Below are 14,581 nucleotides of genomic sequence, written 5' to 3' on the forward strand. Positions count from 1 at the left end.
GGTGGACTTGGCAGTGTTAGTTAATGTTTGGGCTTGATGATCCTAAGGGTCTTTTCCAACCTAAATGATTCTCTGATTCTATGAATCTATTTAAATACACATTTCAGAGAGGAGGGAGGTGAAGTTTTTGTAAAAGTCCAGGAAATCGTTGTTAACTTGAACAAGACGAATATTTTCCCTGACATGGTGCCCTGAACTCAGTGAAATTTATTCCCTTCTCTGCCTTTTTTAAAGCATAAAGCTCTGGATAAGGGCTGACATTTTGGCATGGTGGTGGTTTTAACGATTTGTACAGCAGGATGAGTACTTCGTTGTTGGGTGGATCACCCACATGGGACAATATTAAGGAATAAGCCGTATAATTTTACTTTTTTGAAATCGTTCTCTGGGTTTCACTAAATGGGAAAAACGCCCGATTAGATATTCATCTCCACAGAAATTAGAAGTGCCTGAATTAGACCAGTGAATGAACAAAAATATTTTTTAATGCCATGTGCTTACAAGTTTTCATTCCGTTACTTGGCCATAGCAAAATGACACTGTCTGTAGCTGGGTTAATTAAGGCATGCATTTCTCAGCCCTCCCTCTCGGGTATGGATAAAATACTGACTGGCAGAGCTGCTTTGTGAGCCACTGGCTCGTGCTGAGCGTTGTGCCTCATGTTACACTGATCAATACAGAGGAAAAATTCCTAGAGGAGCATGTTTAACAAATGTTCCTATGTATGCAATGTTGGTACATTAGAAAACCAGAAACCATACAATCTAAGAATTTCCTCTAGCTGAAGAAAACATGTCTTAAATTATTTTAAATACTTTAAAAAACCCACAAAACTTCAATGAAGTCCTTTCCCTCCTGGGAATGATTACCTCTGGTAAATTTGTCCAGCACATATTTTTACTGCGGGGTAAGGCTGCTTGTAAATAGAGGTCTTGCATGTCAGCAGATGTCTCTATCTGTGCGTAGTCTTTTATTTAGTATCAGATCCCCGAGGTCTACAGTTAAAATTTGTTTGGAATTTCTAGCTTACTTCTTGCCTTTGGTGCTGGTTTTGTCCACATGCTGCTGTTCTCTTCCACCCTCTGTGAAATGTGACCCTCCTGGAGGCAGAAATCAGGGGTTTCCTGTATAAGCCATAAGTGCGCCTGGCTGGGTGTTTCTTTTGGTGGTGGTATAGCCCTTAACAGACCTCAGTGCAGTTCGTTCAAATGTGTAATCATATTTTCTAAGGCGGACAATGTGCATTTCTCATATGTACTGTTCTACTTCCCCCCCTTTCTACATTTAGTTTCATTTTTTTTATTATTTGAACTTATTTTATATATTCAATAACATATTCATTCTGATTTGAAGTCAAATCTCAAGGCCACCTCTGGAACACAAATGCACTTAGGAAAATTTCTTCAAGAAGCTCATATGTACCTTTAGCATCTGTTATCAAGTTGCTGTGAGTTCAAAATGTTTGAATTTAGGTCTCCCAAGAGGTAAAAATACTATGATTAAATCTCTACAGGTTCTTTGCAGTAGGAGGTTCCTTCTCTTTCTTCTCTGTGGTTTCTTCTGCATGTCGGGGGTTCACCCCTTTTCTTGGGCTGGCAGTAGCGGTGGCCTAGCCATCCTGTGAGCAGATCTGGGGTGATCCCAGGAGCTGTCCCATTGATGGTCAACCCTGCTACTTGAACGCCCTTGGACTGTGCTACAGGTCAGAGACCAGAGGGGATCTAGGTCGGACACTCAGTGGTGTGGGTCCTTCCAGGCTGCTCCCAAGTCTGACAGTCCAAGGTTAGACATCTGCCATCATCTGCACCCATTGGTTTAGGTATCGGAGTTCGCTTCTTAGCCACAAAATTACACAGGCGCAGTCAATGTCTGTGCCAGTTTTCTCCAGGGATTCAGGTAGAGGTGCTTGCTGCCAACGCCAGGTCCTCCATGCCCAGTAGGGAGCAGTTTGTGCTGAGCTTCCCCTCCCGGGAGACAGGGTTGGCTCTCTCCCTGCAGCTGCTGCCTGACCTGCCCCTTCCCTTGCCTCTCCCTGCAAAAGCAAAGCCCAGGGCTTTGTCCTAGGGCAGTTCTGTGTCAAAGCTGGTGTTTCACTCACCTAAGATGCAACCAGATGGGATGCTGGGGGCAGAAGGGGAATGCACCTCTGCCTTTCCTTGAATATCCAGTGGTTTGAGAAAATGACACAAGTTAGTCCTAAAGCAGGGAGAATTTTAGGGAATTTGGTTGCTTACCACTTCCACTGATTTTTAAGAGAAGTATTTTAATAAGCCCTAAACCTGATCTGGTAAAACTGGCAGCATTTTTGCTGAATTTGTTGAAAATAAAAAGGCCAAATTTCACCTGAGTCTGGATAAGTGCGCACTTAAAACTGTGTCATGGCAAGTGGTGTAACTGACACAGTATTTAATGTGGATATCTAACTAATTAAAAGCTATTATTGAAAGTATTTTTCATTAGTTGTTAACTGCACTTAATGCACGTCCAGCTGCCAAAGTCTGGATCTGTACTGAATGTTTTGTGCACGCGATAGGATGGATGTGATGGGCAATTCGGTTTGTTTACAGATACCAATGGATAAGGTCTTAAACATTCCCGACAACAGTTTGTGAAAAAGATGTCTATAAATCTGTGCATCTTTTGCAGATAATGACTGGTACCTCTGCCACGTGACACTCCTTGCCCCAGAAGAGGAACTTCTGTGTTGGGGCATGTACCCATACCCCTACCTGGCACGTGTCGATCCCGAGGCCCGAAAAGGCACTCTCATCTACCAGCTGGTCGCATATTACAGCAACAATGAAAACACCAGTGCTGGCATAACTTACACACTCGTTGCAGGTAGGTCTATTCTGAAAAAAATGGTAAAATTCTGTTAAGTTGCAGATTTTTCTTAACAATTTCCCATTTTATCATTTCACTGGTAGATTTCTTTTTTCCCTTGGGGAATCCTTAACGATATAGCACGTACAGCAAATAGAAACTAGAGGTGCTTTAAGTAAAAGAGTTATGTAGATTGTAATCTTTCTTGCTGCCACTTTCTTTGCTTTACTTCTATTTTGAAATCGATTGCAGCCTTACCGTTAGCTTAAGGCTCCATTTCTCACCCTTTCTCATCTCTTTCGCACTGCACCAGTCAACAGGACATGGTGTGAGTGCACAACTGGAGAGGAACAAAGAAGTGCGTGCAAGGACATAGGCAGATGATTTGAGGATACCTTACCTTAAAATAGTGAAGATGCAAAGAAGAAATTCTTTCCTGTGAGGGCGGTGAGGCACTGGAACAGGTTGCCCAGAGAAGCTGTGGCTGCCCCATCCCTGGAAGTGTTCAAGGCCAGGCTGGATGGGGCTTTGAGCAACCTGGTCTAGTGGGAGGTGTCCCTGCCCATGGCAGGGGGGTTGAAACTAGATGATCTTTAAGGTCCCTTCCAACCCGAACCATTCTATGATTCTATGATTCTTGCAGTGGGGCATTTTTCAGACCAGCTTTGTGCATACACTTATAGGTGGTGAAGAGCGATTCCAAGTAGATAAGGATACTGGCATTATCATGACGACTGGCTTGCCTTTGACGTGGAACAAGGAGTATGTGGTTACTGTGGAAGCCACCGATGAGTATGGCAACAAAAGCCCCTACGCCTCTGTTTCCATCCTGGCGGGCTCCCGGCCTCCGCAGTTCACTAACATGTCCTACAGTGTGTTTGTCCCTGAAAATACTCCGGCAGGAGAAAAGTAAGTAGAGCTTTGTTAGGTGAGCTCCCTCCCTGCAGTCTAAGAGGAACTTCACAGAGCACAATAAAGTGAAAATTTTGTGTTGTTGCTTCTCAGGGTTATGTGTATGTGTTAGCCTATTACACTTTAAAAATAGTGTTCTGTTTTCTAAAAGAAATGATGGCTTTTCTGGTGTTTGAGAGTCTCCAGTGTGGCACATGGTGCAGTCTGGGCTACCAGACTTCTGCTGAAATTATTATTTTATTGCTCTTGTGGTCTTATTGCATTGCATTGTGTATTAAAGCAGCCAAACTCCTGGCTACGCATCTCCTGGAGCACTTCAGATATAATTGAATGCTTGAAAAATGCTGTCTTTTAATTAACCAGATTTGGAGTTGTTTGTATCCAGCTTGACTTGTATTTAATTTTTTAGAAAGGCAAGTCGTTGCCAGACTCTTGAGATAACAACACCCGCGTGAAGTGCAAATAGATCCAGCTAAGTCTCCAAGGGGCTCTGCCGTTGCGTGAAGAGTAGCTAAGCCACGGTGGGGAGATGCTGCCGAGCTGGCTCTGGTTTTATTGTCACTCTTCAGCTGCTTGAGAGCAGCGTGGGCTTTTCAGGCTCCAAGTAGCAGGTGGAGCAGTGCCACAGGGCCTTGAAGGAGTAGGAAACCTCAAAATTAGCTGATGAAGTAGGAAAAATTGCTGGAGATGTGCCACTTGCTCCTTAAAAGAGCCTGAATGGGAGGAGGAGGGAAATTTGTCTCCTTCCCTGGAGCTTTCGCTGAGATGTGCTTAAAGTATATTGTCACGCTGGCCAGAGACTGCTGTGAGAGGTGGAGCTTTAAAGCATAAGTCACAGTAGGAAGGCAAACATTTATTTTACGTCCTGACAAGGCGGGCAGCAGAGTCTGGAAAGGCCCTGTGCTTCACGGGTTTCCCATCCATCTCTGAACCAGTTCCTTTTCTGAACATACAGCTTCAAAGAAAGTCAAAAATATAGTAGCTCAGTTATCACTGTAACTGAAGCTAAACCAGTTACTGCTGTCAAGTATTTAGAAGGGTACAAAAAGGAAGAAAAAGATGTTTTCACGTTAGTAGGAGGTTGAAATGGATTGTTATTCCAACCTTGCTATGTCAGGGGATCGGTTTGGTGAGAGAAGAGAGAGCAGGAGGGCTCCCTGTAGCACGGGGATTTCCAGTCTGAATACAAAGCTGAGCCAGCATTGACAGGGAGAGAGCAATTCACCTTTTGTCATCCCCATCTTCCTCTTCTAGGTGCTCAGGAGACAGCTTTTCTTGTTGTTGTTTTGAAGCAAAGGGTTATTCTCTCATTCTTTACAGAGTCGCAGTTGTCGAGGCTGTTTCTTTCCAGAGCCAACCTCTTTCCTACACCCTGCTGACGAACCCCAGCGGGCTCTTCAGGGTGAGGCAGGAGAGCGGAGAGCTCAGCCTCACCCACCCCGTGGACTACGAGAGTGAGCACCACCTCTACCACCTCCTCCTGAAAGCCGTGGAAGTTGAGAGCACTCTTAGCAGCGTGACTGAGGTACGTGGGTCGCTTGACTTCCTACCCACTCCCTCTGCAATCTTCGTTACCTCGTTAGTGGGACCAGTTACACACAGGGGTAGCCTAGAAAACTCATGAAGGTGCTCTTGAGGGAGGAGGCCTTAAGGTGCAGGCAGAGGCCTGGTCTCTGAGCTGCGTTCAGATCTAGACTCTGTGAAATGTCCCCTCGTGGCCAAGAAGGCCAATGGCATCCTGGGGTGCATCAAGAAGAGCGTGGCCAGCAGGTCGAGGGAGGTCATCCTCCCCCTCTACTCTGCCCTGGTGAGGCCGCACCTGAAGTGCTGTGTCCAGTTCTGGGCTCCCCGGTTCAAGAGGGACAGGGAACTGCTGGAGAGGGTGCAGCAAAGGGCTACCAAGATGATTAGGGGACTGGAACACCTCTCTTATGAAGAAAGGCTGAGGGATTTGGGTCTCTTCAGTCTGAAAAAAAGACGGCTGAGGGGGGATCTTATCAACACTTATAAATACGTAAAGGGTGGGTGTCAGGAGGATGGGGCCAGGCTCTTTTCAGTGGTGCCCGGGGACAGGACAAGAGGTAATGGGCACAAACTTGAGCATAGGAAGTTCCACCTAAACATGAGGAGGAACTTCTTTACTTTGAGGGTGGCAGAGCCCTGGAACAGGCTGCCCAGAGAGGTGGTGGAGTCTCTGTCTCTGGAGACATTCCAAACCTGCCTGGATGCGTTCCTGTGCCACCTGCTCTGGGTGACCCTGCTCTGGCAGGGGGGTTGGACTAGATGATCTCCAGAGGTCCCTTCCAACCCCTATCATTCTGTGATTCTGTGAAATGCCTCTTGTTATTTCTCTTTGGCTTTGCCTCCTGTCTGCTTGGAACTGAAGGAGATAATACTTCTCTGTGTTACAGTAGGGTGAGGAAAAGTTTAACATCGGAGATGCAAGAATGGGACAGCAGCAAAAGTAATGACTGCCCAGGCAGTGTCCAGAATGAGGTGCCAGTTCCCCTAAGTGTAGAAACTAAAATTCCCTCTTGACATGTCCTTTTGTTTCAGGTCATGGTCCATATCACTGATGAAAATGACTGTTCTCCCGAATTCCAGCACTCCATTTACAGCAGGGACAACATTCCCGAAACCATTCCTGTTGGCACATCTCTACTGCAAGGTGAGGACCATCCTGGTGCCTTTTGTTTCAGTCTTGCCATGGACCTGCCAATTTGTGTTACACGTTCATGTTCTTACTGTGAGGAAGTGCCAGCTCTTCCACAGTGGACACTGGCTTTGTAAGGTGTGGATGGTAGCTTTCCTGGAGGTCTGTAGGTGGCTTTTAGGTATCCTGGAAGTAGAGTTGGGAGTGTCTTCAGGCGAGGACCACCATGCTGGGTCACATAGCTGTGCCCAAGGAGGGACCTCGGGGTATCCCAAGAGCAGTTAAGGCAGCTGACAGGCAGTGACTTTACTGGATTGTTGTAACTTGTTTCCTTTAAATCTGTGGCTGTCTTTTAACTCAGCTTGGTCATCTTTTTGTGTCCTGGAAGCAACTGCAACTAGGTTTTTTTTTCTTAATGTGTTAAGAAAAAAACCAGTTTTTTAAATGGGCAGCTAATTTTATCAAATAGGTATTAACACTGTATAATTGACGTACAAAGTGTTAAAGGAGAAACCTTTGGAAAGCCTGTGAACTTTCATATTTGTGGTTGTAGCTTACCAGTCATTGTTCCAAGTTTGTTGTGTTTAAAATGGCCACATACCACTTGCACGTAAACCCCGAGTGCACAGATGACATTTTTAGAGGCTAGGATAGTATCCTGATGAAAGATTAAAGCTGTTGGAAATAATTTGAAGCCTCGAATTCCAATCAAAACTTCAAGGTCACTCTCAAAATACTGTGGTTGCGTAAATAAGGATTGAACTTGAATGATGCTGCGTCTTGTGTCTCAGTCTAGGGGGTCCAACAGACAAGGAATTAAAGTCCATTCTCCAACCTGTTTTACTGGTGTCGGTTAAATGCCTTCAGAGATGTTTTGAGATCTGACATAGTCTGTCACGATATGAGATATGCCACAGATGTGTTCTGCCTGAAACTGGGAGAATGCTTACAGGCTCACTGTCTGTATTCAAACTGGAAGTAGAGGCAGGTACTGGGATAATAACGGGAACATGGGCTGAGACCTCAAGGGGTTGTGAAGCATGTGAGAAATGGGTGAGTGCCAAGGCAAGACTTAGCAAAAATTAATATGTCTAAGATGTGTCTTTTGAAGACAACGATGTAAATTTCGGGTATTCGAAGTTGAACGCATGCAGGATGGAGTGGTGATAAGAAGCTTAGCTTCCCTTGTGTAGCCACATGCTGATAACAGGGCTGCAGGGTCTGCTTTCTCTAAACACTTATCGAGGGAGTTCAGAGCTTCCTGTGGCTCGTTTTTTGGTTTAATTGCTCTTGGGAAGAAATAAGTTGATTGGAACAATCAGCTCCTAAAAATTCCTAAGCGTGTGGCTTTCGTTAAAAAGATGAATGTTCTTCTCCCCAGGAGACTTGTAAAGTTGATCAAAATTCACTCAGTTGAGGGGGAGAAAAGTATGCCCCATGTCCAAAGCAAGCAGAACAGCAAAGCTGTACAGGAAGGTTCGCAATTGCATCCTGTTTGGTTGTCTTGCCATATGGGGTACATTTCAAGAGAAAGAGCGTTCTTAAAAAAGAAAATGCGAGGTGGGAGAATGGCGACAGTCAGTGAGAATGGGCAGGTGAACGCTCATGGGGTGTTGAAGGGCTGAGCAGCGTTGGTAGTGGCTGCAACGAAGTGGTATGTGCAGTCAACTGTACCCTGTGCTGGGTTGAGTGTTGTGCCGCTAACGCCGACTGACAAAGTAAGTATCATCTCAGGGGGGAAAAAAAAAAGCAAAAAAAAAAGCAGCTCTTGCCCTGGCTATAGCTCCATCCTTGGGTGGGATGTTTGCAACCTCTGGATGTCCCACAAACAAAAAGAAATGCAAATTCAAGACGACCTTTGCCATTCTGTGACTGACTGGGTTGCTATCGACGGTACTGAAAAAGACACCATGATACATGCCATTTGTTAAAACTGTGGGTGATGTAAATGTAGGATTCAGTCGCCAACCATTTTTATTTTAACACACTCGAAGTCTAGCTGGTATCGTGTTTGTAGTGCTGATGCTACACTAGCTGAGTCAGTCTGTCTACTTAGTCATTATGGGCAGATTTATGCTCTCTGCATGTGCTTTAGGATGCCTGGATGCAAGCAAGCTGTGATCTGAAAAGCATGGAGGGATGCTCTCGGCAGAGGTTAGCATGCTCCAGCTGCACCACTGCGCCAGCAGAGCAAGGCTTGGCGTTGTGGTTGGCAACTTTGTGCCATCGTACGAGGCTTTGAGCCAGAGTTAGCTTGCACTAAGCTAGCTTAGAGCATGGGTAGAGCTAGCACAGACCTGTTTGTCGTTGCTGCATGATCCTCAAAATACGTTTGCAATGCTGATGAGTTTGCAGGATGGAACGAAATGGAAGGGGAACGGAATTCCCTGTTGCCATTGGGAAGTAAGGCATGTTTTTGTCACGTACAAGTAAGCGTCACGTTCCCTATTTGCCAGAAAACATCTGGGGAAAAAGAAGTGTGATCGTTAAGCACATAAAATGCATTTTTGTGAATGATTATAATGTCTCCATAATGACGCTGTAGATTAAATTATAACTTTTCAAATCAAGTATGTTTTTCACTTTCTGCACGCCTTCATAGAAACAATACTTTAAACCACTACATTTAACTGGTTTAAGTCGCTTTCATTTCAATCTTTCTTGAGTTTTTAATATATTTTGTCTTTCAGTGCGGCAAGAGAGGGATTAACTCTAAAGCCCTTGCTTTAGTAGTCTGTAACACACCCAAACATTTATTCACAGCAGGATTTTGAGAGATATTAAACAAAGTATTACAACCACCCTAAATGTCCTTTCAAACCCCCCTGTGTAACTTTCCACAGGCAGAGGTAGATGAGTTTTTTGCAACTAAGTAGCACATCATTTCACTGCACTTTTTGAAATCTTTCTCTTCCCCTTTGAGGAGAATTAACTCCTTTGAGCCAATATTAGGTAGTGTTTCTCTTCATCTCATTTTTGGATGATGCGATAGCTGTCTGCCACGGTGTCCATGCCCTGCAGTCACTGTTCCGCTTCCAAAAAGCTGTGTGATACCACGATGGCTGCGACTGTATCCTGGTGGAATAAGGGGTTTGTTTAATACCAGCATGGGTGTGAGTAGAAACCTCATTGTTTGGTGAGAAAAATGGCAGGGTAATTAAAGAGGTGAGCTCCTGTTCTTAAAAATCACTTTGGATACTACGTTTTGAGCTCTAGCTCTTTGTTCTGCTGATTTGCTGCTTCTGAGCAGATGGGACACACAACATACTGAATAAACACTTGCTGGGGAGGAATGCTTAATCACTCTTTGTACCTTGAAGCACCAGGTAATTAAAAAGTACTTTAGCTATAACATAGCTGGGAGCTAATTAAATTTGAACGGCATCCCTGGAGAGAGCGAGGACACAGTTTATGACTGATAATGTTCTACCAACATGCATATTGATTGTGCAGTAATTACCAGTGTTGACTGCTATTTGTACAAAGCATGTTGTGTAGCATTGGGATCACGGCTCTCTTGCAAACCCGCCTTCCTGCCATCCCTCAGGCTGGGTCGGAGCCGGGGGAAGAGATGTTTTGCTTTTTTACTCCCAGCCTCCTGCTGAGTTCCCAGACTCTTACCGCAAAAAACAAGGCTTTTATGGATAAAACAGAGTTGGATGACGTGTGTTCTCAAAAAAAAAAAGAAAAAAAAGAGTATCTGAAGTTTACTTGGTAAGAAATAGCATAACCAAACTTCTTCTGCAGCATGACCGTTCTATTAAATGTGTTCTCTAACAGTGCTTGCAACAGACTGTGACTCTGGCTCCAACTCTGAGATCACTTACTTCATCCAGAGCACTGATTTTTCCATCACGCGTCATGGGGTCATCAATTCTAACCAGAGGCTGAACTTTGAGCGAGCAAACCATATGTATGAGTTTGTGGTGATAGCTGTCGATAAAGGACATCCCCCTCGGACAGGGACGGCGTCTGTGCGGATTCGAATGGCTAACGTGAATGATGAGGCTCCTGTCTTCTCCCAGTCCGTGTAAGCCAGCTTGAACGCCTGCTTTGGTTTCTACTGGTGCTGCTCATACCTGTAACCTCAATAACACTTGGCTAAACAGTCGCTTCTTGTTCTGTGCAACTATAAGTACCGGTGAAATTGAGGGGTAACTTGTATGAATTTTGTAGAAGTCAGCCCTCTAGGTTGTATCCAAAAAATACACCAGTTGTGATACCAGTGTATTGACTTTATGGAGCAACTGTTTTATATAGAGAGAAGGGAATGAGTAAAAAAGACCTAACTCGATAGGGAATGATTTTGACTGTGTTGAATTCTAGTTCTCAAAGTGATTGTCCATGTATAAATGTATGGCAGATTAAGATGGTAGTTAGCAAACATTAAAACTTAATTTTACCATCAGCAGATTCTATTATAAGCTAACTTTACAAGACCCTGTTTTCTGAATGCATTTTCCTGAACGAATACAATTTATATTTTTTTGCACAAGTTTAAAGTATGGACATGTCTTAAATATAAAACATAAATACATTTATTTACAAAATGAAATACTGTTTTACATTCATCTCTGTAGTATCTGATGCTTTCCATTAGTAGATAGGGACATAACAAACACTGCATGACAGATACTAGTCCTTTTTCTCATCTTTAGGAGATGAGAAAAGTGATCCTGTTTTGCAGTGCAAAGTACTATGTAAATATTGATATCTTCCAAAAGATCCTTGGAAATTACGTAAGGCAAAAATGCAGGATTACAATCTTAAAATACATACCCTATACTGAACAAAGATGCTGGAAGTCTGGCCTTAAACTGATTAAAGATTGCATGATTGCATGCCTGAAGCTTAAGGAAAATTACATTCATAATGACTTTATAATCCTTGGCTGATGGTTAACATGGTGATGGCTATTCCGGTACTGAATGTGCTGCCGTTGCTCCCTCATGTCTATCAGTTACAGAACATTCCTTTCGGAAGATGCTGGTCCCAGCACCTTAGTGGCTACTGTTCAGGCAAAGGACCCCGATGGAGATGGGCTGCGGTATCTGATTACAGGTGGCAACGAGGAGGGCAACTTTGAACTGGATAGTCAGAAAGGTAAGGAAAGAGGTTTTAGAACAGTTATTTACTGTCTAATCTGTATTGACTCTGCTTCGCCTCTGTGTCAAAAACCATAAGAAAGCACCATATTTATCTCATCTTCAAATGGGGATGCTTTGTATCAGTGACAGTTAGCTCTTTGATACGATGCTCGTATCAATCACCCAGAAGTTGGGATCCTGGGTCCAAGGTCTTTGCGGTCTAAGATGAGTGATTCCTGTGCTTTGCAACCAAAATACAAACAGAACCAACAATACAGCGGCAGAGAAATGTGATGCTCTCTTGATTTTGTTTGTTTGTTTATGTGGTAAAATAAAGCGACACTTTATGCTTCCAACTGTAGGTATCATTAAACTCCGCAGAAACCCACCCCCCAGCCTGAAAGGGCCACAATACACACTGAACATCACTGCGATAGATGACAACGCCTCGGGGGGACCCACCCCTCTCAGCAGTTTTGCTGAGGTTATTGTAGGAGTTAACGACATTAATAACAACAAGCCTGTCTTCAGAGAGGTAAGGTGTCTTTCTGCAGATATTCTTTTCCCATCTGTGATTGGGGTTATAGACTCCTCTTGGCTACTGGTGATTGCCGGTGGGCTGAAGGGACTGTGTTTGCAGAGCAGAATGAATCTGTGAGAGAACGTGCAGCCAGCTTTCTTCGTGCCTAAAGACCAAAGTCTTCATTCCCTTTTTTTTTTTTTCTTTCCTCTCCCTTAGAGCTTGATTTCTTTGTGAGTATAAGTAATAGAAGTGATTTTCTTCTGAGTTCTGGGAAGAACTGGCTGGAAAAAATATTGACGCTGTGCAGTGAATTCATGTGGCTCTGTGTAATAAATAGGGTTGGATGTTTGGGTGTATTTTTAGTGCGCTTACTACAGCGACAGCACCTGGGTTCTGGAGAATCAGCCTCCAGGCACGTACGTGCTACAGGTAGAGGCCTACGATGCAGACCTCGGCGTTAACGGAGAGGTGAAGTATGGGCTCATGCACCGAGACGGAGCTTCCCTAGGCTTCAGCATTGACCCAGACACAGGTCAGTAGCTCGCAGGTTATGGGGAGAAAATGAAAATGGCGTTGTATTGTAATGAGAATGCCACAGTGAGCGTGTCCAAGTGGGCTCAGGCTTTAACAGTCTAACTGCTGTGTTAGCAGTAGCAGCTTGAAGAATAAACACTGAAAAAAGTTCGGGGTATATGGATAGCCACGGACATAGATTAAGATAAGAAGATAGTGATTTGAATGACAAATTAAGTAGGGAAACAAACCGCAGTTCAATGAGAAGACAAAAAGCTATTCTGCATCAATTATCTTCCTACTGGATCAAGTGTAGCTATAAAAATGCAGAGCAGAAAGGGTGACTCTAACAGCTTGAGTGTGTTCTTCCCTTCAGTGTGGCCTGACAGTTCTTTAAAAGGGTTTATTTCTCATCTCATGCACAAATAGGAGGCCTAGTGCAGTGCGTATAGAGAACCAGAACAGGGCAGTGACAGACAGTCTTGATGCATTTCAGATGAAGTAGTTATAAATGTCGTTGATGTTTCTATAGTCAAAACAGTAAGATGTGATATGTGCGTGTCCAGGACTGCACAGGAGGCTGGAAGGGCTGACAACAGAGCAGCAGAATCCTGGATCCTCATCCTAGCATATCTAGCTACTATCCTAGCATAGTAGAGACATAGGTCTGGAAATGGCCTCCAGAAGGCCAGTTTAAAGCCTCCCAACCAGAAAAAAAGATCTGAGACAGGGAGGGACTTGGTCAGTAAAGAGGAAAAGCTGAATACTGGGAGAAAATTGTTCGATTTATTAACTGAGCTATGTGATTCTACCCTATTTTAATCTGTTCAACAAAGCAGCCTCCAGCTCCTGTAGTAGAGATGACTTTGATCACATCATTTGTGCCTTCTGTGGTGTGACTCTTCCCCAGAGTGATAATGAGCTGTCTTTGAGATATTCAGTTACTTGGACTATCACTGGAGTAAACCTAAAAGAGGCCTCTTGATGAGGAGGAGAAAGTCCTCTGCTCCATGAGGAGTGAGATAACCAGGTACTCAGACTGAAGCTCCTTATCAGGGCAGCAGGAGAGAAAGCTGTTGACCCCTGGCAGTATGTGGCATGTCAGAAGAGGAGAGACAGGGGAATTGGAGTTGGTCTTGTCCAAGACACACGTGGAAAGGTTGGTGTGGATTAGGCTTGATAGTTGTGCTGTGTGTGGTCAGAGCTTGCTCTTGTGCGGGAGACATGCTGCTCCCTTTCTGCAAATTCAGTCCCAAGGCTGTGACATGCAGAACAGGAGGTGTCTGCCTCCCCAGGAGTCATCACAACCACGCAGAGTTTTGACCGGGAGAAGCAGAGGGAGTATACGCTGTCTGTTACGGCGACCGACCAGGCACAGGAACCACTGATCGGCGTGTGTCAGGTCACCGTTCTCATCGCTGACGTCAATGACAACGACCCCAAGTTCGAGAACAGTCGCTATCAGTGTGAGTGTTTCTTAACTACCTGTCCCAGTACCGCAACATGAACCTGTTTAGTAGTTCCTTATCACAGTGGTCAGTATTTTAGGTGGCCAGCCTTCCTTTGCTGCCAACTAAGCCAGTTACTGCTTAAACCAGTCAGTGGAAATATGCAAATTGATCACTGCCCTCTTTATTCATTGTAATACTCTTAAAAACATTGACTGTCTTCACTCCTATAGATCAGGCAGATCTGATCCCTTCCCTTTGCAGCTTTTCCATGCCCAGTTTTTCTGCAGACTGCATTTTTCTTCAATGTCCCAAAACATGACGTGACATCCTAGCTGAGAAGTCATCAGCCCCAACTAGAAGAGCAATTGGCATCTGTGTCCCTTTGCCACAGCACCCCTGTTCGAATAGACTGGAGCGGTATTTATCTCTTGTCAAATAGCCCGAAATCCTTGGCTTCCAGCCTGCGATTGGCTGGGAGCCCCGATGCCTCCTGTGACTGTGCCGCTGAGCTAGCTTTTCCCACTTGCTCTGGTGCCTTTCCCTTTTTCACCCCCACACAACGTGCTTTTCATCAGTCTTTCATTTAATTTTACTTGATGCTTCTCCAGTAGTATCCTGC

The 14,581-nt window shown here is 44.5% G+C and overlaps 1 protein-coding gene across 1 annotated transcript in view; it reads left to right on the forward strand.

Annotated features, from left to right (window-relative positions):
* LOC134512132 (neural-cadherin-like) overlaps positions 1-14,581 on the forward strand; it is a 61,734-nt gene that overhangs the window by 11,505 nt on the left and 35,648 nt on the right. Inside the window, exons 2-10 of the mRNA XM_063327211.1 lie at positions 2,647-2,841; positions 3,507-3,732; positions 5,056-5,260; positions 6,292-6,403; positions 10,169-10,418; positions 11,349-11,491; positions 11,838-12,010; positions 12,362-12,530; positions 13,807-13,977. Coding sequence (XP_063183281.1) covers positions 2,712-2,841; positions 3,507-3,732; positions 5,056-5,260; positions 6,292-6,403; positions 10,169-10,418; positions 11,349-11,491; positions 11,838-12,010; positions 12,362-12,530; positions 13,807-13,977 — 1,579 coding nt within the window. The 5' untranslated portion in view covers positions 2,647-2,711. The remainder of the gene's footprint in view (positions 1-2,646; positions 2,842-3,506; positions 3,733-5,055; positions 5,261-6,291; positions 6,404-10,168; positions 10,419-11,348; positions 11,492-11,837; positions 12,011-12,361; positions 12,531-13,806; positions 13,978-14,581) is intronic.

The sequence above is a fragment of the Chroicocephalus ridibundus genome, chromosome 2, assembly GCF_963924245.1.
Source record: "Chroicocephalus ridibundus chromosome 2, bChrRid1.1, whole genome shotgun sequence".
In the NCBI taxonomy this organism is placed as follows: domain Eukaryota; kingdom Metazoa; phylum Chordata; class Aves; order Charadriiformes; family Laridae; genus Chroicocephalus; species Chroicocephalus ridibundus.